This window comes from Cervus elaphus, chromosome 8, assembly GCF_910594005.1.
Source record: "Cervus elaphus chromosome 8, mCerEla1.1, whole genome shotgun sequence".
NCBI classification, from domain to species: Eukaryota; Metazoa; Chordata; class Mammalia; order Artiodactyla; family Cervidae; genus Cervus; species Cervus elaphus.
In genome coordinates this window covers 44222826-44248846 of record NC_057822.1, presented here as the reverse complement: position 1 = coordinate 44248846, position 26021 = coordinate 44222826, and the positions used below count along the sequence as shown (strand labels likewise).

Below are 26021 nucleotides of genomic sequence, written 5' to 3'. Positions count from 1 at the left end.
GTGCTGAATTTCCCCACAACTCAGCTAGAAATCTGTTTGGACCCAGGAAGAGCTCTTGCCAGATGATCTGGGGAGCTTGTCCACGGGTGCAGTGCTACGATTCAGGCCACAGAACAGAGGAAGCATTTTTCTCCGCAGACCCCTTTCAAGGGAGAATGACGTTTTACTGGCCACAGGCAGTCTCAAGTCTGTCTTTAAAAGTTAGAGAGCTGATAAACACTAAATGTAGTGAGTAAAAATGCTTTTTAATAAAACAGGTCCAGCTTCCTGGTTTTTACTTTGCATGTTGACACATTGTCTGTGGTCACCTCTGAATGTAGGGAAATTGGGCATCGGTTCCTTTAAATAGGAAATATTTTCTGTTCAAGTGAGCCACCTCGGTTTTCCAGCTTTCGAAATCAAGTTTATTTTCTAGTTCTCTCTGTTCAGGAATTTTCTTTCTCTCTTCCTGAAGACCAGAGTTTGCCCTTCTGCCGGAAGGCAATGGTTTCACAGGTTCTCTTTCTTTTATCTCAAGATTTTTTTTAAAGCTCTGCAGAATTTGGTAGCAAATTCTGAACGTAGAGAGGAGAGAACCAGGAAGTGAGTCTTCAAGGGACAGGCAGACAAGCCTAGGGGAGGCATCGAAAGTAAAAGTAAACTTCTTCCTGGAGGCGTTTCCAACCCCACCTCCTGTCTCCCCCTCCCGCTTGCCTCATTTCCAGGGCTTTTTCTCCAGCGGGGTTATAAGAACCGGCCTCAGTAACCCAACGTGTGAAGCTAGGCAGTGCGGGGTCTTGTCGTTGGGAGTTTGGTGGCTGGGATGCTGCCAGGACCGTGCGGAGTAGGTGAGTTCCTGGTGCCCAGCTGGCTTCTGGATGCCGCCTTTCTCACTCGAGGACTTCCCGGGGGATGTTACCTCCGAGTCCTGCCAGGGTGCCAGGTTTTGAGTGGGTTCCTTTCTGAACCACAGCCCCTGGCTTTGCTTCTCTTTAATCTGAGGACTCTCCAGTTCCTCCGCTGCCTGTCTCCTGCTGGTTTACTTTAGATTTCCACAAGACTTTATTTACCTTCTTCTGTTTATTTTCTTTATCACTTGTCCTGGGGCAGAGGGTTGAGCTGATCACTCAATCAGGTCCCGATTCCCTATAAGCCGTTGGTCTTGGGGACCCAAGGGCCCCCCCCCCGCCACCCTGCCTCGCTTTACCCATTTTCTTGGATCTCCCCACTCCCAACCTGTCTCCTACCCTCCTCGCTGGCTCCCAAACTATGCGTGTTTGCTAGTCGATCAGTCATGTCCAACTCTTTGCAACCCTAGAAACTGTACCCACCGGGCTCCTCTGTCCATGGGATTTTCCAGGCAAGCATATTGGAATGGGTTGCCACTCCCACCTCCAGGGGATCTTCCCAATCCAGGGATTGAACCTGCGTCTCCTGCGTTGACATTTGGATTCTTTCCCACTAAGCCACCTGGGAAGCCCGGCTCCCAAAGACAACCCTCCACATCTTATGATACATATCCTTAATTGTTCTGTATCTTTGTGAAATGTACCATTGCTTCGTGTGTGTACACTATGTCTTAAACTGTGTGACCAGAGCAAGAAAGTAATTTCTCTGTACCTCTGTTTCCTCATCATTAGTGGGATTAACACTCCCTCAACAGGTCGCTGTGAGGATTTACTTGATAATAACAGCTTTAGCCACTTAGTGACTGGTGTTGCTCTGTACCCAGTAAGTGTTAGCAATTATTATTACATGTTACATATTAGTATTATCCATATTGTATTTTACTTGTTCTGTTTTTGACTTTTTATTTTATTTTTTGCAAGTAAGCACTCTGTACTCTAAGTTCTGTGTGTTTTGTCTGGTCCCGCTTTGTAACCACTGCTTAATATTCCATGACTGACAGTCTCTACAACTTATATAAGGACTATAGAAGAACTGGCCCACCAAGAACTTAGCTGGATCCAGCTTGCATACCTTTGCCATTCTCATAGGTACAAAGTAGGTAGCTCATACCTACTTTGTATTTCCCAGCTTAGTCATGAGTTTGAGTATCATTTGCACACTTTGGCCATCTGAGTATCTCTGTCAAGGAATTCTGTAATCAGATCCGCTGTCTTTCTTCAGGGTTTCTTTACCTTGTTGATTTGCAGGAGACCTTTGTATATTCGAGGTATTTCTACTCCTGTGGCACAACCTGGGAACATGGACAGGAAAGATGTGGTCCCTGCCTTTGTGAAGGTCACAGCCTAGGACAGGAACCCCCCATAAAACAGCAGGACAGATATTGGGTGGATATTCAGGAGGCCACAAGAAAAGAGCAAGGGGGCACTTCCTGGGCTAGGATTTAGCCACTAACAGGTTTTCATTCTGTGGCTGCCTTCTCACTCGGAGTTCTCAGGGCAGAGTCAAGGGAAGTTAAGGGCACGAAAGGAACACAGCACCCTTACCTAGCTCTCTGCAAGTGGAGGGGCATTTTCAGCTATCTCTTTAATCGTCTTGGCTGTGAACATTGCCCTCTGAAAGCTAATACTCCATTTGGGGAAAGAGAACAGGTAGTTTCAAAGAAGAGAGGTTTTTTGTTTTTGTTTTTGTTTTCTTTCTCTAATTTAATCATCAGAAAACAACTGATGAGAGTCAAAAGGCAGGGCTAAAGTGAGTTTTGTTCTCTGTTTTATCTCCAGGTCCCAGTCCATGGTGAAGGCCCTGGGATTTTATTTTCCTTTGGTGAGTTTGGCTGGGCCTTTTGGGAGGAAACACTATGATTCTAGAGTTTTCTAGACCTAGACTGCTGAGGGTGAGATCTGGTGGTCTTGGGGTCATGGAGGTGATCTTGTATGTGAATGTAGATGGGGGAAACCATGAGAGTTTCTGTGGGGGTCAGTAGACCCTCTGAACCATAGTGAGGGCCCCATAGTTTCCAGAGCTCAAGACCGCACAGGAGTGCTCAATGAGTATTACCGTAGGAAACCCCTGAAGTCTTAATGAACCCATAAAAATCTGTATATTTCTGAAAAGGAAAAGAAAGGGTTCTTAGCTATCATTAAGTTCAAATTTTTTCCGTTTGGAATGTGGTAGAGAAAATGACCCGCCCAAAGTCACATGGCCAGAGGAAAGTCTCAGATGTCCAGGGTCCCCACCCAGCACCTACCTCCTATTTATTCCCCGGGCTCCTTCTTGGAGATGGAGATGGGGTTGCCGCCCGGAGGCTGGCCTGCCTCACTCAGCCTATGAGTGACTCAGGAGTTTTGAAAACAGGAAGTAAGCGAGCTACGCTGTTGGTTCTTCATTTGACTCTAATTCCTGTCTTAGATGTACTGGGAGAAGAGGCCCGTGAAGTGGCTGCTGCTGTGAAGGTTCCAGGATCCGCCTCTGGTAAGATCTGATGGGACTTTGGAGAGGAAGGCCTTTGATTCTAGAACTCTCTAGGCTACTGAGAATGGGATCTGGCAGGCTCAGGACCCATAGGGTAATCCTTGTATTTGAGTGTAGATGGAGAAACTTCGAGAGTTAGCCGTGCCTCTGAAGGCCATGGTGAGGGTTCAGAGATCCCAGATGTCCGTTCCCCTCCAGCTTCAGTAGATGATGCATTCCTGGGTTTTAGAGGGGGAATACTTCAGGTATACTCATCTTTATAGAAGCCTCACCCTTATGCCAGCCAGACTTATCAAAGAACAGAAACCAAAATTCAAATCTCAACTGACTTTGCTGCTGTAGCTACCGGCCTGCCGACCCACAGACCACCACCATAAACACACACACACCTAGACAGACACACACAGAAACACACACACCGGGCTAAGTACTCAATTATTTATTTATTTATCTTTGTGGGGTGGGGGTGTGGGGATTAAAAGGGTAAAGAACAGGGAATAATATAATGGCAACAGATTGATAATCTGTACTTGTGGAGTTAAGCATTCATAGGTGGAATTATGAATTTCATTCCAACATTGGTTTGGAAATGTGAGATTAAGCATTTACAGGTGAAGTTATACATTTGTTCAGTTTGGTAGGTTCTAAATTTGGTTGGAATGTGGATATCTTTCCTTGGCTGTGTGATAGCACTCGCTGGGGCCCTGCAGTGAACAGTGCTTGTGTGGATCTCTGGTGGGTTCTGGGGGAACCCCAATTCGGAATGGGAACCCCAATTTGGAGTGATCCTCTCGGACTGGAGGGAATGGCCATCCTATTACCTAGGGCTTTCAGGCCTGAGATTAACTTTCCAGTACTCTTGAGCTTTGAATGAGACACAGATTTTTGTCTCAGAAGAGGAATGCAAATTTTGGGTTTATTTTCTCCAGCTTTGAGGTAGTTTTCCATAAGACTGTGAGAGAGCTAAGATACTGCTAGCAGGTCATTAGAAGGATTGTTTGTGATTAGATGAGATTTATTTGCAATTAATTGTGGTGGAACAGGCAGTGCTAATTTGGGACTCTGGGATGAGGTGCTGAGGTTTAAATCCAGGCTCCAGCACATATCAGCTTGGTTGTAAGGTTCTGACCTTCTCTCTGCTTTAGTGGATTTGTTAAGAATTTTTGTTTGTTGTTTCTTTTGGGGGTTTCTTTAAGAATTCCAAAGACTGTATAGTCCATGGGGTCATAAAGAGTTGGACATGACTGCATGACTTTCACTCAGTCTTTTAAAATTTTAATTTGAAATCTTTAAAAATATTTTGATTATGTGTCTTTATTAAATTTCTTCACTGGCTTCCAACTGCAATTAGAATAAAATCTAAATTTTTGCAGGGTCTGTCACTGAGTCTCTTGATATCCTGAAATCTGGGCCTGATACCTCTTACTAGTTTATTTCTAAACTGATTTTTCATGGTAATAAAGTGAAGATGATAATAGCAATTTCTAGAGAGGATTACAGTAAATGAGACAAGAAAAATATTTTTATGTTTATATGGTTATAAGTTATAAACATTTATATATCATTATACAAATGTTTGGCTATATAAAAATACTTTGGGGCACACATTATAAAAATAATAGATATAGTTACATATCATATAATACAAATACATGTATGTGGGCTTATTACTTTGATATTGTATAATTGAAAGCAAAAGGAAACTTCTGAAGGCCTTTCCATTCCCACCCCTCTCCTCCATCTTGCATGCAATATAAATCAATATACTCAAATTGATATATTCTACATATGTATATGCATCTAATACATTATATATGCATATATGTGAATAAAATTGGAAAAAAACTCACAAATGTGACCCCAAAATTACTTCTAAATTTTTCCAAGTGGTTTTTTTCTTCTAAAAGTTCTCTAAGGAACAAGTGTTACTTTTACTACTTTAGGATGAGAAAAATAGAGCAATGAATATTCTTTTTAAAATATTACTCTAATAAAGTTTCTGGCTTATGAGCTCGTGCAGTAAATCCAGGTCCCAGAAAAAAAGAAGTGCCTTTTAGTTCCTCTTCCTATAGAGCCAGAGTCTAGAGGTGGCCCGTGGTTAACAGTATAAAATCTAGAGCAGGTAACAGTGCTTCCCAGGTACTACAAGCAGAGAGATGGGTGACCTAAGCAAAGACAATGTTATACCTGGGTATAATATTGGAAAACCTGGGTCAGGAAAGAAGCCTTGCCAGTACTCTCCCTACTAAGTGCCCATTTTAATGTGATGTAAAAATCACTTAGAAAGCACTGCCAGGCTATTGCAAAGAAAATGAAATGACCTGGTTATAGAGGACAGGAGCCAATCATGTTATATTCAAACTCATGTCATTCTGGCTTTGGATTGGAATTTTTTTATGTGTCAGAAAATGCTATTGAACATGTAACAAAAGCCTTAAAAAGCTTTATGTCTTTCATCTCAATAATGCTATTTCTAAGAAATTATTCTAATAAAATAATCAGAGTTGCATTGAAGATTTGCATTGTAAGATCATCCTAAATGTCATCACTGACTCAATGGACATGAGTTTGAGCAAGTTCCAGGAGATGTGAAGGACAGGGAAGCCTGGCATGCTGCAGTCCATGGGGTCGCAAAGAGCCGGACACGACTAAGCAACTGAACAACAACAAAAAATGTCATCAGAGACTGGTTAGATAAATTATTGCCCATTTGTATGATTAGATAACTTACAGATTTTCAAATCCATGTTGTAGAAAAAAAAGACATCAAGTTGTACTTATAATATTATCCATGGAAAAATACACTTACACCTCAGAAATACAGTGTGTTCAAATAGGAGGGAAAATATATAAACAGGATATAAAATATTTGGTAGGAAAGACAGGAAAATATTATTAGGTAGTTATCTTTGTTTTTTTTTATTTATTTGTTTACGTTTGGTCTGCTGGGTCTTCACTGCTGCCTTGGGCTTCCTCTAGTTGTGGTGGGTGGGGGCCGCTCTCTAGTTGCCGCGCCCTGGCTTCTCACTGCTATTGCAGGGCATGGGCTCTAGGTATGCGGGCTAGTAGTGGTGGTGCCCAGGTTCAGTTGCTTTGAGGCATGTGGAGTCTTCCTGGACCAGGGATGGAACCTGTGTCCTCTGCATTGGCAGCCAGATTCTTATCTACTGAAGTGCCAGGGAAGTCCTATCTTTTGTTTTTTAAGTTTTTTTTTTTAAATTGAAATAGTTGATTTTCAATATTGTGTTAATTTCTGCTGCACAGCCAAATGAGTCAGTCACACGCACATGTGCATGTGCCCCCGCCCCCGGCCACACACACATGTACATGTACATTATTGTTTTCAGTATTCTTTTCCATTATGGTTTATCACAGGATACTGAATATAGTTCTCAGTGCTGTTAGCCGGACCTTGTTTATCCATTGCATTTATAGGAGCTTGTATCTATTAACCGCACCCTCCCACGTCATCCCTGCCCCACCCCCTCTCCCTCGGCAACCACAAGTCTATTTCATAGATAGGTTTCAGTTGTCCTATTTTAGAGTCCATAGATAAGTGATATCATATCGTATTCATCATTCTCTTCCTGATTTACTTCACTTAGTATGACAATGTCTGATTGTTGCAAATTACATTATTTTATTATTTTTTATGGCTGAGTGATATTTCATTGTGTATATATATACCAGGTCTTCTTTGTTCATTCATCTGTTGATGGACACTTAGGTTGCTTCCATGTGTTGGCTATTGTGATTAGTGCTGGTAGGAGTGAATGTATCCTTTCGGATTAGAGGTTTTTGTCTGGATATATGCCCAGGAGTGGGATTGCTAGATTATATGGTAATTCTATTAGTTTCCTGAGGAACTTCCGTACTATTTTCCATAGTGGCTGTACCAACTTAAATTCGGAGAAGGCAATGGCACCCCACTCCAGTACTCTTGACTGGAAAATCCCATGGATGGAAGAGCCTGGTAGGCTGCAGTCCACGGGGCTGCAAAGAATCAGACACGACTGAGCGACTTCACTTTCACTTTTCACTTTCACGCATTGGAGAAGGAAATGGCAACCCACTCCAGTGTTCTTGCCTGGAGAATCCTATGGATGGCAGAGCCTGGTGGGCTGCCGTCTATGGGGTCGCACAGAGTCGGTCACGACTGAAACAACTTAGCAGCAGCAGCAACTTACATTCTCACCAACAGTGTAGGAAGGTTCTCTTTTCTCTACATCCTCTCCAGCATTTGTTGTTTATAGAGTTTTTAGTGATGGCTGTTCTGGCTGGTGAAAGGGGTACCTCATTGTGGTTTTGATTTGCATTTTCTCTAATAATTAACGATGTTGAGCATCTTTTCATGTGCCTATTGGCCATTTATATTTCTCCTTTGGAGAAATGTCTCTCTGGGTCTTCTGCCCATTTTAGAGTTGGGTTTTTGTTGTTGTTGTTGTTGAGCTGTATGAACTGTTTGTATATTTTGGAAATTAAGCCCTTGTCAGTTATATCATTGGTAAATATTTTCTCCTATTCTGTAGATTGTCTTTTCATTTTGTTTGGGCTTCCTTTGCTGTACGAAAGTTTGTAAGCTTGATTAGGTCCCATTTGTTAATCTTTGTTTTTATTTCTATTGCCTTGGGGGACTGAAAACATTGGTACAATTTATGTCTGGAATGTTTTGATTAAGGCTTTTAACTTTGGATGATAGAATTATAGGTGATTTTTATTCTCTTTTTATCTTTCCTGTATTTTCTAAAGTGAATACAGAAAGCATTGTTATCACAGTTAGAAAATCATATCAGAAAATAATTGTTATAATATCAGAAAATAACTGCAGAGGGGAAAAAAAGGCGATTCTGCTTTCATTTGATTCTTTGGTTGATTTTATTCTGTAAAATGATACTTTAGCAATGGTTAGAACTGGTTAAAAGATCTAAGGACACTGGGCTTAATGGTACTAAGCAGAGCTGACCCAGTTCAGATCCTTTCCAGATTCATATACTGGAATAAAAATAGGACTTTATATAGAGCTTTTAAGTTCATGTACATTTAGCATAAGTAGTACACGCAAATGGTAAAGATTCACACCGTGCAAAGGATGTAGAATGTAAAGCAAGTCTCTTCCTGTCTGCCCCCCGGGCCTCCGCCACCCCCAGACCTCTAGTTCCTCTCCTCTCAGACAACCAACGTATTCTCTTCAAAGATCCGTGAAGACAAAAACTAGGCACTTTATGAATTTGGTATGTCACTTTCCAGAATTTCTGTATCTTTTTTTTTTTTTCTGCTTTTATAAGTATGTCTATAATCTTTGAAAATCTAATTGTATTGTTTGAGTGTTTCTGAAAAGTAGCTCTGTGATTCTTGGTTATGTTGCAACTTACTATCTTCACTGACATAACACATCTTGAATGTCCATGCATTTTACTTTCAGAAGGTGGAGGACATCTTCTCAAGTGCCGCACAGCTTTCTGTGTATGACAATATGTAGTTGATTTAGCCACTCTTTTATTGGAGGACTTTGGGGATGTTTCTAGTTGTTCAAGCTTACATATCATGCTGTTGTGATATGTACAAACCCTGGAGAGCACATGTGTGTTCCTACAGAGTGTGATTTAAGGAATGAACTCACTAGTCTGTTCCCTGGAATGTCCAGTAGTTTTGTTTGTTGAACTTTGAACATATGCTTTTTAGGTGCTGGCCAAATATTTAAGATATCAAAATATTTTTATGATAATTGATTGCTTTTGCAGTGAATGATCTAGGCTCTGCAGTCTTTGTGAATCCAATACAAAACAAAATGCATCTTCCCAAGACACTGTCCCTACAGTTCGCTAATCAAGAAAACACTTTTGTCTAAACAGTAACGCCAGCTTTAGACCAAAAGGGTGAAAAAAAGTTTTGCCATGATTCCAATTCTAAAAAAGGAAATAATCAGAGATATGCCCAGGATATTGAGGGGAAAAGTCCCTCAATGCAATATTATTTTAACAGTAAAGAAACAGAAAGTTGCTTAAAATCAATTTTATTTTCACATGCTGGAATTCAAGAAATATTAAAAATATGCCAAAGAAGAATGTTTATCGTAAGGGTAAATGTTCATTCTAATTATTAAATGGGTAAAAAAAAACCCATCTTTGTTTTTTCTATAAATGTATCTTTATGTGTATGTGATGTATGATAATGACAACTGTGACCATGTTATAATTTATTGTATTTTCAATTTTTACCCTTCCCCCTCAAAAAACCCCACTGTTCTATAATCAGCATTGGGAGGTTGGAGGTGTTTTTAAAAAGAAAAGCTAAAAAGCCTCAAAATCTTTTGGGCTACTTTAAAAGAAGTTATTTTTTTGTGGGCCACTTTAAAAAAATACTAAAATTGACCTTAATGTTTCTATTTTAACATCTGATGTACAAAATACACAGGTCCTGGTTGACTCTATCACCCCTCAAATGATAGTCAGGATTCGTGGTTTCATCCAAGGATGTCAGTGAATGCTTAAAAATTCAGGAGCCTTGTTTCAGGGAGGAAAGAGATCCAAACAGGTTAAGATTATCTGATGTCAAGCAAAATGCCCAGGGGCACAGAGTCTGCGGGAACAAGCAAGTGCTGGAGCTGAGGTTAAAGGTTTTCTAGTTCAAGGTTCGCAGACAGTAGCCCTGAGGTCAGGGAGCATTTGAGTAGGCCTTCGAGGAAAAGTTCTTCAGCTATGAAGAGGTTGAAAACTGCTGCTTCCAACTGAAGTTTCCAGGGAGGAAGCAGGAAGATTCGCAGGGGAAGAGACGTGTTCAGATTCCACGCACACTTGTAACCACCTGCTGTGGGGCCAGTGGTGTCCGCCCCACAGCCGAGGTGCTTCCTTCCTTTTAGGTGAACATGCCTTCATTCATGAGCTGTTGCTCGTTACTCTGCAAACATTAAGGGTGTTACATGCTCACAGAGGGGCTTCCCTGGTGGCTCAGAAGGTAAAGAAGCTGCCTGCAGTACAGGAGACTTGGGTTTGATCCCTTGTTTGGGAAGATCCCCTGGAGAAGGGAATGGCTACCCGCTCCAGTATTCTTGCCTGGGAAATCCCCTGGACAGAGGAGCCTGGAGGGCTCCAGTCCATGGGGTGACAAAGAGACAGCCGTGTCTCAGCGACTCTTACTTTCCCTTTCTCTCACACTCACAACACTGCAGGAGAGGTTGTTCTTTTGATCTCAGTTTACAGAGGACAATCTCACCCTAAGAGGCTCTGAACTGTGCAGGCCTGGGCCAGGCCCACCCTGGGTTCTGGTCTAAGTTCTGTCCGACCCCACAGCCCCACTGCCTAGACACTCAGCTGCTGGTGAGATTCCTCGCTTTGACAGTGACCATGTGGCCCGCCTCGAGGAGTTATGTCCCAGTCTTGTTCCTGTGCTGTGTCTGACACCAGCCCTGCTCCAAGGGCTCCTGGTGCCTAGAATATAGGCCTATCAGAGCAGGGAAGGTGAAGGAGAAATCCACGGTGACTCAAGGGGCTCAAGGCGGAGAACTCCAGATTCGGGGCTACTGTGTGAAGGCTGTCTGTGCTCTCCTGAAACACTGCCCTCTCCTTTTCTTACCTGCTCAAATGTGTGTGTTAGTCACTCGGTTGTGTCTGACTCTAGGAGACCCCATGGACTGTAGCCTGCGAGGCTCCTCTGTCCATGGAATTCTCCAGGCCAGAATACTGGAGTGGGTAGCTGTTCCCTTCTCCAGGGGATCTTCCTGACCCAGGGGTCAAACCCAGGTCTCCTGCATGGCAGGTGGACTCTTTACCATCTGATCCACCAGGGACGCCCACTCAAACAAGTAAGTACATGGAAATAGGGCTTCCCTGGTGTTTCAGTGGTAACAAATCCACCTGCCAATGTGATGAAGGAACTGATGAAGGAACAAACCAGTAAGTGGTAGTTTTCTTCCTCATCTGAAAATAACATTGTATTTTAACCTAGGTAACAACTACATTCTCCTAACACTTGAAAAGCATGGATCTCACTCGATGTCTCTATAAAATTGGGGAAGAGCTGGGCAGTGACGACCTGGCTGCCCTCAAGTTCCTAAGCCGGGACCACATCCCATATAGGAAGCAGGAACCCATCAACGATGCCTGGATGCTATTCCAGAGGCTCCAAGAAAGGAGAATCTTGGAGGAAAGCAATCTGTCCTTCTTGAAGGAGCTGCTTTTCCGAGTGAATAGACTGGATCTGCTGCGTTACTACTTGGACACCAGCGAGGAGGAGATGAAGAGGGAGCTTCACATACCCGGCAGGGCCCAGATCTCTGCCTACAGGTGGGGAGAACCTCCACGGTGTGGACCTGGGAGCGGTGGGTTTGAATGGACACATCTTTATGGGCAGGGCTGATGTTGCATGTAGGTTGTCTGTGTGGAGTGACTTTGGAGGCTCTGGCAAGAAGTTTCACCATGGCCAGGTTAAGAAATGTAGAGACTTCATGTAGAATTCAGAGAAAAAAAATACTAAAACTAATAAAGTAAAATTTTCTTTACAGAGTGAAACATTACCAGTAGGTACATGTGCTAACTGCTTCAGTTGTGTCCGACTCTTTGTGACCCTATGGACTGTAGCCCTCCAGGCTCCTCTGTCCATGGGGATTCTCCAGGCAAGAATACTGGAGTGGGTTGTCATTTCCTCCTCCAGGGGATCTGCCCAACGCAAGGATGGAACCTGTGTCTCTTATGTTTCCTGCATTGGCAGGCGGGTCATTTACCACTAGCACCACCTGGGAAGCCACTGAAATTCAAATAGCCATGCTTTAAGCATTCTAACTCTCCTCTCTGTTGCATGCCTGTTATCTTGACGTCTGCTTTGCTGATGTTCATACCGTGCACTTAACCTTGCTTATTATTAAATGAAGCACTGCAGCTTCCCACTCGAGAACCCGTCCCATCTACTGGTGGATGTCTATGAAATTCTCCACAGGGTTTTAGGCTTTTATTACACACTTAAAGGCTTGCGTTACCAAGTTCTTCAGTGAGGTGTGTGCTGCCAGTCATTCTGTTGTGGCCAGGCTGGACCCCCACAATGATTGGTTGTTTTTTTTTTTAATGGCATAAGATAATAATTTTTTAAAAAATGATTCATTTATTTACTTACTTATGGTTGTGCTGGGTCTTCAGTTCTGCACCTGGGCTTTCTCTAGTTGTGGCGAGTAGGGGTTACTCTTTGTTGCAGCGCGCTGACTTCTCATTGCGGCCGCTTCTCTCGTTGCGGAGCGCAGGCTCTAGGCGCGCGGGCTTCAGTTGTTGCGGGACTCGGCCCTGGTTGCTTCAGTGCGCATGCGTAGTTGCTCCACAGCAAGTGGAATCTTCCCCAACCAGGGATAGAACTCACGTCCCCTGCATTGGCAGATGGGTTCTTACCCACTGTACCACCAGAGGAGTCTTAAGATAATCATTTCTAATCTATCCATGGCCATACAATGGAAACCCCCACTGTAATAACCAATCATCCTAAAGGTTAAACAGCTTCCACAATTTCACTTCATGAGCCAGTCTGCAACACCCAATGACTGCTTAATCCCCATGACTCCAGATGCTGTCAGAAGAACGGCAGTGGCTTGGGCTGTCTGTCCTGCCAAAGGCTTAACACAGTGGAGAAATTATTTTTCTAATTGTTCTGGAGCCTATGGGCCTGAAATTGAGGTGTTAACATGACGGGTTCCCTTTTGGAGGCTCTAAGGGAAAATCTATTTAATGCTCCTCTCCTGGCTTCAGGGAGTTGCAGGCACTCCTTGGTGTCCTTCTTTCAGACGCCTCACTCCAATCTCTGCCTCTCTTCACCTTGTATTCTCTCCTTTCAGTCTGTGTCTAAAGTTCCCTCTTCTTCTAAAGACACCAGCCATCGGGTTAGGACCACCTTAATCCAGTCTACAGATGGACAAGATAATGGGGGTGTGAGGGGCCCAGCATCAAAGGGTGAGGGGCAGGGCAACTGGGTATGTTCGGAGAGGAATGGGGAGATGGTGGTAAGGCGTGGCCAGAGATGAAGAGGCAGATTAGGCTCAGTTCACAAAAGCCTGTGTTCCAGGAGGAGGTGTTTGGCCTTCCTATTGAAGGGAGTGGCTAGGAGAACATTGACTAAACTGATCTGTTTTTGAAAAGAATAATATCCAAAATCAAAGTCTTTTTTCTTTTTTTTTCTGTGCAGCAAGATCTTGATCTTATAGTGAAGGACAAGGGAAAAACACAACTCACTCAACTGATGTTAACTGAAAGTTAAAATTGGGGAACTTTTAAAAATTTTAATTAAATTTAAAAAATTATTTATTTAGTTATTTTTGTGCTGCTGGGTCTTCATTGCTGCATGCAGGCTTTCTCTCGTTGCAGAGAGCGGAGGCTACTCTTCATCATGGTACGGTGGATCTGGGGCTTGCGGGCTTTAGTAGTTGCAACTCTTGGGCCCTAGAGCATTATGGGCTCAGTAATTGTGGCACACGGACTTAGTTACCCTGCAGCATGTGGGACCGCACCTGGTCCATTCCTGGACCAGAGATTGAACCTGTGTCCTTTGCATGAGCAGGTGGATTCTTAACCACTAAACCACCAGGGAAGCCCCTGGGGGATTTAAATTCCGTTAAGAGTGGGATAGTTGAGCATGAGCCATGAGTCTTCAGTGTCCCTACACCAGCCTCTTTCCAAGGACTCAACTCATAAATCATGTCATTAGCTGGTTTTATTTTAAAGGGAGGCCAGAGGATCAAGTCCACGTGACTCCATATATCAGATGGGAAATAATTTAAGAAAGTTAAAGTGTTTCTGTTTCCCACTATAGGATCCTGCTTTTCCAGATTTCAGAAGATGTGAACAAAGTGGAATTGAAGGAGTTTAAGTTTTTTTTGAGCCAGGAGATTGCCAAATGTAAGCTGGATGATGACATGGTAAGACCTGCTGTGTCACCTGAGGTGTAGCCCTGGCGGTGATTTCTGAGACTAAAGAGCGCTCTTGTCAGTAAAAGCAACCTGAATCCTCACTCTTTACCCAAGGGAGAAGAATGCTGTCTGGAACGAGTGCTGTAGATATGATCCTTTGTATAATATAAGGTGCTGCTCACATTAATTATCAGGGACTAGACAGAGTGAGGAACAAAGAGAGAAGGCTGGTTGTGGGAGCCCAGGTCAGTCGTGGGGGCCTGCAGAGCCAGGAGAGCCAGTGGTGGGCCTGAGACCATTTCCCCACTTCTGCAGTCTCTGAAAAACCTGGGACCTGGAACTTGTGTGTGTGTGTGTGTGTGTGTGTGTGTGTGTGTGTGTGTGTGGTATGGTGTGTCTATATGTATGTGTGTCTGTGCTGTGATGTAATGCTATATGTGTGTGTATTTGTGTGGGGGGGGGTATGGTGTGTCTCTACATATGTGTGTCTGTGCTGCGATGTAATGCTGTATGTGTGTGTGTGTGTCTGTGTGTGTGTGTTGTTGAGGACCCTCAGCCTGGAGGTGATTGGGTGCCAGAGGTAATGTAGGGTGTGAGGCAGTTCCCAAGGCTGTTGCCATGGGGACTGGGCTGCCGCATCTCAGCCATGTACCGGGGCTTCTTCACTGTCTTCACAGAGAAGTGTTCATAGATGGTTGGGCCTGGGGACTGGGTGACATCTGAGGTGACTTCTTCTCTGTCTGATTTCTGTCTTTTTGGGCCAGAAAACATGAATTCCCTCCCTGATAGTTTATTGATTGGCTTTATAAGACCAGGATGTCCTCTTAGGAGGATCAGCTTGGGAAGCTAGGTGGGTGTCTAGTTTGGAGAAAGTGGAAATAAAAAAAATAATAATCTAAAAGTCAGTAAAACTCCATCCTGTTTTCTAACTTGACTTCTCCCCCCTCTAGACTTTGCTTGATATTTTCGTGGAGATGGAGAAGAGGACCATCCTAGGGGAAGAAAACTTGGACACCCTGAAAAGAATCTGTGAGCAGGTCAACAAGAGCCTGCTGAAGAAAATCATTGATTATGAAGAATTAAGAAAAGGTATAGGTAACCTGAGAGCTGTGAAGCAGCAAAATGTGGTCTTAAATTGACAGATGCTTCTATGTCACAACTGTTTCTAATCAAATATGTGTATGTTTCTTTTAAAATTCAGAGAGAAGAATGAGCCTTGAAAGAGATCCAGATGAATTTTCAAATGGTAATACTTGCAGATATGTTTTCAAGGTCTATTTAGTTAATTTACTTCCCAGTGGCTCTAGTGGTAAATAAGCTGCCTGCCAATGCAGGAGATGCAAGAGATGTGGGTTCAGTGTCTGGGTTGGGAAGATCCCGTGGAGAAGGAAATGGCAACCCACTCCAGTATTCTTACCTGGAAAATCCCATAGACTGAAGACTGGTGGGCTACAGTCCATGGGGTCGTAAAGAGTCGGACAGTGACTAAACTACAAGCCTCACTGTGTCCTCTCTGCAACCTTTACCACATCTGCATCTTAATGGACCTGCTCTCCTAATAGCAGTGACCATTAGTCACCTTCTCTGCACATGGAAGATATAAAAGGAGTTGTCAAAAGGCAGAGACCCTGTAGCCTCAGGCTGGCAAGTTTGAAATACAGGCAGAGTGAGTCAGTAGTAAGATTTTCCCTTATTCTGTGGACTGCAAGTATATTATGTTCAAGGCAGTCAGTGAATTTACATTTTAAAAGGGACCTTATGTTGTCACCTCTTTCCTAACCAATATCTTCCGTGCCACATTTCATTCCAGATACATCACAACCGCTTCCAGAGGAGGGCTCCTCTGAGATGCTGGCCGTGTCAGACTCTCCAGGAGAACAGGACAGTGAGGTGCAGGTACCAGGAAATTCCCATTCCTTTCCGCTTTTGTGCTGCAGATTCTAGTTATTGTGTTCCTGAGCTCCCCCCCCCCCCCGCCCCCACCGGAATAAACTAATAAGGGACAGAAACTTAATGAAAAGTGTTGAGAACTATAGAAAAATTCCACAAAAGCACAAGTTTAAAATGTGACTTTGGAATTTGGTAAAGGTGATCTCTTTGGTTTCCCATGTGTTACATGTCTATTTTAAAACCAAAGATGTTGGAAGGGTTGGAGGACAGAGGAGTAGGGAGCCTCTAACTTGATCCCTGTAGCAGCTGCCTCAGTCTAAATGGGAGGGGGCTTTGTGGGGTTGGGGGGAGAGATGAGCAGGACTGGAAAAAGCAAAGCCTTCGTTTAGCTTTGCATTTCAAAACTGTTTCTCCTTTGTGACTGGGCGTAAGCAGCAAATATTCACGATCCAGTCATCTCTATGTTCTCCTCCCATTGAGCAGGCCCAAGAATTGCCTTTCCTGGTATCACTTCTGTTTCTGTAACCTTCAACACTTTACCACCTTCTTACTCATCAGCCCATTCACTCTTCCCAGGGAAGCAGAGGAATTGCTACAAGCCAAAAGCCTAGTGAGAAAAACTTGAAATTAAGCTTAGGAGAGACCATTCATTAGTGGGCTCCTGGGCAAATTACCAGACCTCTCTTGGTATGAGCATCAAGGATTAGCCAAAGTCATGTGGCACTTTGTAAACAGTAAAGCACTCTGCTGACGTCGTCCCCACCCATCAGCTAATGACACCAGGGGCAAGAGAGGTTCAATAACTTGTCCCAAGTTTTGAGGTTATTGAGCCAGGAATTTGGCCCCCTAGTCTGGGGCTCTCTCTTCTACCTTGAGGAGCTGCATGGATTTCCCAATAAATGCTAAATATCTCAGCACTAAAACAGCCCTGGGGAAATCAGGAGGTCACAGAGTCACTGTCAAATACTAGAACCTGGATATTGTAACCCACAGCATAACCCATCTGTCTCCTCCAGTCGCTGTGGTCCTCAGAGCCAAGTTAAGCCATCAGCTTTAAAAATCCTGGGACCATGCTGCATCGTGTGACGGATAGGTCCTCAGCTGTTGGCCCAGAGCATGGATGAGATGATCAGAGAGCCAAGGGAATCACAAGGCCACAAAGGGCCGCCTAAAGACAGCACGGCAGTAGTCCTCAGTCCAGCAACTCCTGACTGAGCTCTCTCAAATGAATAATAAATGCTAGTCCCTGCCACAGATGCTCTGTGCCTTGGGCAGAGATGAGAATAAATAATACTAGTACAATATGACAACAACACTATTAATCTAAGTACCAATGCTCAGGAGGCCCAAATATTGGGACACTGACTTTACACGCAAAACTGTGTGGAAGAAGCCTGGGGACCCTTTGTCCGGGGAATGAATGGAGACTAGATCCTTAGCGGAGCAGTGCCAAGTTGGGGTGGGGCCATGGAAAGTGCATTTGCATCCCAGGTGGGCTTGGGTGACGCCTAACCAGAGCTGACCCAGAGAGTCAGCTCCTGGGTTGGATTTTTGTTTTCCAGACATCCGACACAGTTTACCGAATGACAAGCAAACCTCGGGGATACTGTTTGATCATTAACAATTACGATTTTAGCATAGCACGGAGGAAGGTGCCCGAACTTCAGAAACTAAAGGATAGGAGTGGAACACACTTCGATGCAGGTACAGTAGAACAGAAAAAACAAATGAAATATTTCTAATACCTATGTTTTTGTTGAAAAGGGAGAACAAAAACTGTATCAACAGGGCCACATGTTTCAAAAAGGTGGATATAGCCATATTTCCCTGTGGATATGAAGAACATTCTTAAATATTTGCTAGTTTTCTGCTTTTGGTTTTTTTAAATTAATTTTTAAAATCAAAGCAATATATTTATACAGATAAAATATTAAATCTTACGAGAAGGCTGTCAGCAACAATAAGCTTTGTTTTTGTTTATTTTTGGCTACACTAGGTCTTCGTTGCTGCATGCAGGCTTGCTCCACTTGTAGCTAGTGGGCTTCTTGTTGTGGTGGCTTCTCTTGTTGTGGCTTGAGGACTCTAGAGCGCGGGCTCAGTAGTTGTGGCTCATGAGGTTAGTTGCCCAGTGGCATGTGGGTTCCTAGTTCCCGGACCAGGGAACAAACCTGGGTCCCCTGCATTGGCAGGTGGACTCTCATCCACTGGACCACCAGGGAAGTCCCTAAACTTCATTTATAATTCAACTAAATGCATAGAGCTTCTGGAGAGTGTCTTAGGTGTTGGGTGAAAACATTGCTTTGGTATGGACCATTTACGGAAGTTGGGCTCTGAGCGCAGCAGAAATTGAGTTCTTAACATAAATAGCATTTTCAAATGTTAAACTAACCAGAAATTCTTTGGCTCAGTCTTTTCCGGCTAAGATTGAGATCTCACAGGTTGAATGAAAAGTAATTTGCATCATGTGAATGTAGATATGACGACAACTAAAAGCAATAAGAGAAATAATCCAGCCCAATCCATAGTGATATTAAGAATTTCAACTTGATGAAAGAATTTTTGAAAATGGTGTTTATGAGTCATAACATCAGGTAATGACTTATTTTTTTAAAGTAGAGTAGTGCTTAGAAAATTAAGATAGGTTGATTTTAGTCATCAGGACTCTGTGAATGTTTTCTGTTAACATTTGTTTATTCAAGCAAGTCTATTCTAAGGTTTTTAAACAGCCATAGAGCTTAAGTTCACTGGCTACATCATTTATCATCATATATCTTGGTTTATTTTAATAAGAAAGGAAGCATATTAAAGAATATTATATTTACATAGTACTGGTAATATATAGATTTCTACTGCTTCAACTAAATGTTATCAATGTTTAAGAACACCAAGTACTCATCATCCACAATAGAAACTCAATACAAAAGTCTAAAATTTATAAATAAATAAATAGAAATGTACCCAAATTCATTACAAAATGGAGGCTAACACCACCCCCACCCCACCCCCCAAAAATAGTTAAAAGTTGAAAGTGGTTGCCTTCACAGAAGTGGCTGGACAGAATATAACTGGGTAGTAGGAAAGAGTAGAGAAGGGGTAACTTTTTTGTAATAAGTCTTTTAGTTCTACTTGACTTTTTAAACATTCATATCTTGTATTTTGATAAATAGCTCTGAGAGGATACAGGATAAAATAAGCATGGATTTTGTATTAAAAATTTGTTTTGCTTTCTTTCTGGTCATGTCAGTAGTACAGTTAGTTTTTAGACTGGTTCAGTAGTAAACCTTAAAAATAGCTTACCAATCTTGTAGACTAGTTGAGAAAAGACAATGGCAGTCTCCCCTTTCTCATTTGCCTCAGAACTGGGAAATGTTTGGAGCTAGTGGCAGTAAATATTAGAAGCCTATGGAATCCAGCCACTAATATAATGGGTCTTGTTCTTAAATTCTGGTTCAAATTCTTGTCTGATCAATGTTCTCTCTAGTTCTAGCTTGTGGTCTAGGAATTACTGCAGTGTACTATTGACTTTTCTTTCTTTTGTTTTCAATGAATTTATTTATTTTTGGCTGCATTGGGTCTTCATTTCTGTGTGTGGACTTTCTCTAGCTGCAGCGAGTGGGGGCTACTCTCTCTGTGGTGTGTAGGCTTCTCGTTGTGGCGGCTCCTCTTCTTGCAGAGCAAGGGCACTAAAGTATGCAGGCTTCAGTTGCCATGCCCTGGGCTCAGTTGCTCCAAGGAATGTGGAACCTCCCTGGACCAGGATCTAACCCATACCCCCTGCAGTGGCAGGCAGATTCTTAACCACTGGACCACTAGGGAGGTCCAATATGATTTTTCTTGTTTCACTTTCCAGAGGCTTTGGACAAGACCTTTAGGGAACTTCATTTTGAGATAGTGCACTACAGAGACCAAACAGCAGAGGAAATCCATAAGGCTCTGGAATTCTACCAGAAGAAGGACCACAGAAACAGAGACTGCTTCATCTGCTGCATCCTCTCCCATGGAAACCGGGGCATCATCTATGGCACCGATGGGCAAGAAGCCCCCATCTATGAGCTGACCTCTTACTTCACTGGCTTAAAATGCCCTTCCCTTGTTGGCAAACCCAAAATCTTTTTTATTCAGGCTTGTCAAGGGGATGACTACCAGAGAGGTATAGCTGTTGAGACCGACTCAGAACAGATGGAAGTCTGTTTAGAAATGGATTCAGCACCTCGGAGGAGATATATCCCAGATGAGGCTGACTTTCTGCTGGGGATGGCCACTGTGAACAACTGTGTCTCCTACCGAAGCATCAGGGAGGGGACCTGGTATATCCAATCGCTTTGCCAGAACCTGAGAAAAAGATGTCCTAGGTGATTTTTGCTTATTCAATCCTACGTTCATCTCCAAATGTCTAGTTGTGGATCACATAGCTGATTCTCAGGTCAGTTGCAGAGTGAAAGAGGCAGCAAGTGTTAAGATCTTTAGTTCACAGATGGAAAAATCTGAGATGCTTACTGAGGATTTTCTTTTATTTAGCACTTTAAAAGACAATCAGTATATCATAGAGCTGGAGAGATGGCAAAATCATATAGTACAGCTCTGTTTTTAGGCAGAAACCTGACTGAACCCACTCAACAAGTTTGGAATTTCAATGTTTAACATTCTCTTACTCTGTCAAAAGTGAAAGTGTTAGTCGCTCAGTTGTGTCTGACTCTTTATGACCCCATAGACTGTAGCCCACCAGGCTCCTCTGTCCATGCAGTTTCCCAGGCAAGAATACTGGAGTGGGTTGCCATATCCTTCTCCAGGGTATCTTCCCAACTTGGGAGCGAACCCAGGTCTCCTGCATTGCAGGTGGATTTTTTTTTTTTTTAAACCATCTGAGCCACTAGGGAAGCCTTCTGTAATAGCTCACCAACCTCAAACCCTCTTGTGGGAGTTAAGAGCCAAAGTGTAGAAACCTTTTGTATTCCCAATAATTTGACTGCTTTGAAGCTCACAAAATGTGGGAAAATATCTTTTCCTCATTTATTATCTTATGTTTCCATTAGTTAAGTGATAGTTTTGTATGGCTTAGTTCACTTAATGTACATACAACCAGCAAATAAATAGCAAGAACTCCTCTGCAAGTTGCTTCTAGTTTTGTGTCTCATTATGTTTTAACTGTGTGAAAAGCAAGAATTGTCCATGGCAGAGAAAGGACTGAGAGAGAACCATAACATCCAGGCTACATTTTCATTTTGTAACTTAGATAGTGAATGAACCTGCAAGGTTCCAGAGGGCTAGCTACAGAGGTGAATAAACAGGTTGCCCAACCAAAGTGATAAGAGATGCTGGTGAGAAAGGGGTGGAATTGCTGCAGGAGACATTCTATTTCCACTTGCTTCAAGTTTGATGGAGCCATCAATGAATCCACAGAGGCAATGCCAGTTTGAGGCAGAAGATGTTGAGGGGCCTTGAGGAGATTAGTGGGTAAGTGACATAGTACTTGGAGTAGAGTGAGGTGCAAAGGTCAGGAGGGAGAGAAACCAAATCCAGTGTTGACACTGAGGTTTCTGATCCCGAGTAAACCAAACGTAAGTTATGAAGCTCTGAGAACTTCTTTACCTAGAAAGCTGTGGTAGGCTTTGGTTTAACACCTTATGAATTCAAATGCCTGATGTTTTGAGGGAAACAATTATCACTAACTACAGTAGATGATCGTGATTTCCTCCCATAGATGGTCACAATGTTCTGTTACATTTTTCAGGGGTGAAGACATTCTCACCATCCTAACCAAGGTGAACTTCGAAGTAAGCAATAAGGATGACAAGAGAAATATGGGCAAACAGATGCCACAACCTACTTTCACACTGCGAAAAAAACTCTTCTTTCCTCTTAATTGATGCTGTTGTCTAGTTGTATAACTAGACAATAGTTATGCAACTGAAAAAGTGAAAACGCTGCTGCTACTTTATTCTATTTCTTCTTCTTTTTATTTTCAAATAGCTGGGACAGCATGGGAGTCAGGACAATATAATTTTTATGCTAATTCAAGCCTAAATTTCTGGCTTGTAGACAGTAACTAGACAGTCATAGCTGTGGGCTTGATTTCCATTGTGTTTTTAATTTGATGAAAAGGTTTAAAAATGAACTAAAATAGATACAAAAAACACAGTATGTTTAAAAGAAATGTCAAAGATCATGGAGGGAGACTTTTGCGATCTGACCTACTAAAAATCCCCCTCGACTATTGAGGTTCAAGGTATAAAGTTCCCACATCCAGTCTGATTACTGCTGGTGAGTTTGATAAGCTATCCTGGAAACATGTGACCCTCCTCTCCTTAGCCATGAGCAGACCTTACTTTTCAGCAGTGAAAACCACTACTCTTTAGACTTCAGTTTCAAAAGCTTAGAGATTATTCTCTTTTTTAAAAAAAAGTATTCATAAATGCAACATCCAACCTACTTTTAAGAGAAACAATATTAACTTGTTTTGTACTTCCAGTAGGTCTTTTCCCAAGCTATCTTTTATACTAATTTGCAAGATTCTTTTAAATAAAAAATTTAAAAATTCGTATATTAAAGATTTTTAAAATACCAAATAATTTTGTTTTTTTTAAAATCTTTCCAAACTCCCTTTTATATACATGCTTTTCAGCTTTTATATACATGCTTCTGTAGTGCTGAACATGATTTGCTTTTATGCTATCAATGCAGTATGCCTTTTACATGTTTGCTCTTTCTTTATATGTTCAAATCAGTTTAAATCTTTAGTAATTAATAATTAGTAATGTAATAAATATTTTTAGCAGAATAAAATGTAAGTTTATCATACTATTCTTTGGAGATTGTTTTTGTTTTTTTTGCCAATGGACTCGAGTCTTACAGGTAGAAAATGTTTGGATCCTAGATATGTTTTCCTTGAGGCTTCCAATATTGGTTCACATAGTTGTATTTTTTAAACATTTCTGGTCTAAAAAAACCCTACTTCTCCATATTTAAAAATTGGAAGCTGTCACATAAAACCCAGAATACTTTCTTTTGAAGATCAGAGTATCTGACCACATTTACACCATGCTTCTGTTTGGCAACAATGAAATGGGTTCACCAAATTTCCACAACCCTTACCCCATACCCCCAATCCCCACACCATCCTGCCCGATTCCCTCATTGAGATTGCTGCCAGTTACCATTTGTCACTGTGCTTATATGGTTATTGTTTTCTTATGTCAAGCCCACTTCCCTTATTTATGTTGCCTGCCTTCTGGACATTTGAATTCTGGGAATAGTTTAGAGATGATGGCAGGAATCATCAGAAATTCTTCCCAAATCACAGGGTAGGGAACATATTGAGAAGTAGGGGAGTGGAGACACATATAAGAGAGAAAAGGTTTGGGGGATCAATTCAGCAAATTATCATTCTTGCTAGAGAAATGTCTGGGGGACAAAAGGCACACCCCAAAATATTGTCAACATTTAATAGAAAGAAGTGCGAGTGTCTTCAGATAAGTGTCTTTTGTAATGAAATATGTAAAGGTGGAAGAGAAAATAGTACAAAGCCTAGAGACCCTCAGCTCTAGGTATAGAGACAATCACTTTTCAATGAAGAGGCATGAATGTCTATGTAATTGAGATGAGAATTCACACATTCTCAGTCACTCAGAAGAAAACAAATTGTGAAAAGTCACAAGTAGAATCAAGGCAAGGCCAAAAGCTAAACTCACCATATGCATTTCTCAAGAAAAGCTCACAGGAGTTCTTAAGCCTACCAAAGATGGTTCCTAACATCTTTGGTCATAGAGACCAACTCTTCTTCTCATGATTCTTGTGCTTCGTTGCCACCATCTTCTAAAGTGTCAGAATTATGCTCATAAATAACAGAGGTAGATCTCCCAGATAGTTCATCATAAATTTCTTCATTTTTGGCAATTATCTTTTGCCTATAAAGAGAAGATTTATCACTATAGAGGTGAAGGGTAGAAAGGGGTATAAGACATCTGGGAGGCAGAGAAATGTGGTTTTATTCCTTCACTGGCTGGGAGTGGTCTCTTTCAATATTTGCAGTGATTTTGAATTTAGGGAGACATGAAATTTGGATTACCACATTCTCATATGAAGAATTTACGACAAAATTAACACAGTGAACAATTTCCCTTTGCTAAAGTATTGACCAAAAGTTACTTCAATGATCTAAGATGCATCTTCAGGCAACAGTATAATTTCTGACCTGAGGTTGATTTTCATAGGAACCAAATGCAGCTGCATCTAAAGGTAAACTATTGACACCTAAGTCCCATGTGAAAAAAAGATACCAACAAAAGACTCTTTAATGGGGCTTCCCTGATAGCTCAATTGGTAAAGAATCCTCCTGAAATGTGGGAGATCCGGGTTCAATCCCTGGGTTGGGAAGATCCCCTGGAGAAAGGAAAGGCTACCCACTCCAGTATTCTAGCCTGAAGAATTCCATGGACTGTACAGTCCATGGGGTCACAAAGAGTCAGACAAGATGGAGCAACTATTATTCTTCATTAAATAGAGTAGGGAGGCCAGAAGGGGGAGCTCTCATGCCCTGAGATGGTAGCAGAGCCCAAAAGGAAGAAACACTCCTCTTGTTTTCTAGCAATAACTCAGGCAGAGAAAAGTCATGGACTCTGTTTACTATAGCCCTCCCCTATTACTTTTTCCCCTCTATAAAAGCATTCTTTTCCCCTTGCTATGTGGGACCTTGCACATGGCTTGCCATATTTCAGTTCAGTTCAGTTCAGTTGCTCATTCATGTCTGACTCTTTGTGACCCCATGGACTGCAGAATGCCAGGCTTCCCTGTCCATCACCAACTCCCAGGACTTACTCAGATTCATGTCCATCAAGTTGGTGATGCTATCCAACCATCTCATCCTCTGTCGTCCCCTCCTCCTCCCGCCTTCAATCTTTCCCAGCATCAGGGCCTTTTCCAATGAGTCAGTTCTTCACATCAGGTGGCCAAAGTATTGGAGTTTCAGCTTCAGCATCAGTCCTTCCAATGAATATTCAGGACTGATTTCCTTTAGGACTGACTGGTTGGATCTCCTTGTAGTCCAAGGGATGCTTAAGAGTCTTCTCCAACACCACAGTTCAAAACCATTAATTCTTCAGCACTCAGCTTTGTTTATAATCCAACTCTCACATCCATACATGACTACTGGAAAAACCATAGCTTTGACTAGACAGACCTTTGTTGGCAAAGTAATGTCTTTGTTGGCAATTAAAATGTCTTTTTAATATGCTGTCTAGGTTGGTCATAGCTTTTCTTCCAAGGAACAAGCATCTTGTAATTTCATGGCTGCTGTCGCCGACCACAGTGATTTTGGAGCCCCCCCCAAATAGTCTCTCACTGTTTCCATTGTTTCCCCATCTATTTGCCATGAAGTGATGGGACCGGATGCCATGATCTTTGTTTTCTGAATGTTGAGTTTTAAGCCAGCTTTTTCACTCTCCTCTTTGACTTTCATCAAGAGGCCCTTTAGTTCTTCACTTTCTGCCATAAGGGTGGTGTCGTCTGCGTATCTGAGGTTATTGATATTCCTCCCAACAATCTTGATTCCAGCTTGTGTTTCATACAGCCCAGTATTTCACATGATGTACTCTACATGTAAGTTAAGTAAGCAGGGGGACAATATACAGCCTTGACATATTCCTTTCCCAATTTGTAACCAGTCTGTTTTTCCATGTCCAGTTCTAACTGTTGCTTCTTGACCTGCATACAGCTTTCTCAGGAGGCAGGTCAGGTGGTCTGGTATTCCCAACTCTTGAAGAATTTTCCAGCTTATTGTGATCCACACAGTCAAAGGCTTTGGCATAGTCAATAAAGCAGAAGTAGAGGTTTTTTCTGGAACTCTCTTGCTTTTTCGATGATTCAACGGATGTTGGCAATTTGATCTCTGGTTCCTCTG

At 42.3% G+C, this 26021-nt stretch overlaps 2 protein-coding genes across 4 annotated transcripts in view; one reads left to right on the top strand and one right to left on the bottom strand.

Moving 5' to 3' along the window:
• The first annotated feature begins 363 nt into the window (after nucleotides 1-363).
• On the top strand, nucleotides 364-22927 carry CASP8 (caspase 8). Of its 2 annotated transcripts, XM_043910403.1 has the most exons (12): nucleotides 477-495; nucleotides 705-827; nucleotides 2667-2709; nucleotides 3295-3357; nucleotides 11302-11639; nucleotides 14140-14245; nucleotides 15187-15325; nucleotides 15438-15482; nucleotides 16047-16132; nucleotides 17689-17830; nucleotides 19977-20478; nucleotides 21858-22927. In XM_043910403.1, the coding sequence occupies exons 5-12, from the start codon at nucleotides 11335-11337 to the stop codon at nucleotides 21991-21993; spliced, it is 1461 nt and encodes a 486-aa protein (XP_043766338.1). In that variant the 5' UTR covers nucleotides 477-495; nucleotides 705-827; nucleotides 2667-2709; nucleotides 3295-3357; nucleotides 11302-11334; the 3' UTR covers nucleotides 21994-22927. The 2 variants fall into 2 exon arrangements, with proteins under 2 accessions (XP_043766337.1, XP_043766338.1); XM_043910402.1 differs by having other exon boundaries at nucleotides 364-827.
• A 743-nt stretch (nucleotides 22928-23670) lies between these two features.
• The window catches only part of FLACC1 (flagellum associated containing coiled-coil domains 1), a 29718-nt gene continuing 27367 nt past the window's right edge, over nucleotides 23671-26021 (bottom strand). For both annotated transcript variants that reach the window (XM_043910404.1, XM_043910405.1), the window contains one exon: nucleotides 23671-24030. In XM_043910404.1, the coding sequence (XP_043766339.1) occupies nucleotides 23907-24030 (124 nt within the window). In that variant the 3' untranslated portion in view covers nucleotides 23671-23906. The remainder of the gene's footprint in view (nucleotides 24031-26021) is intronic.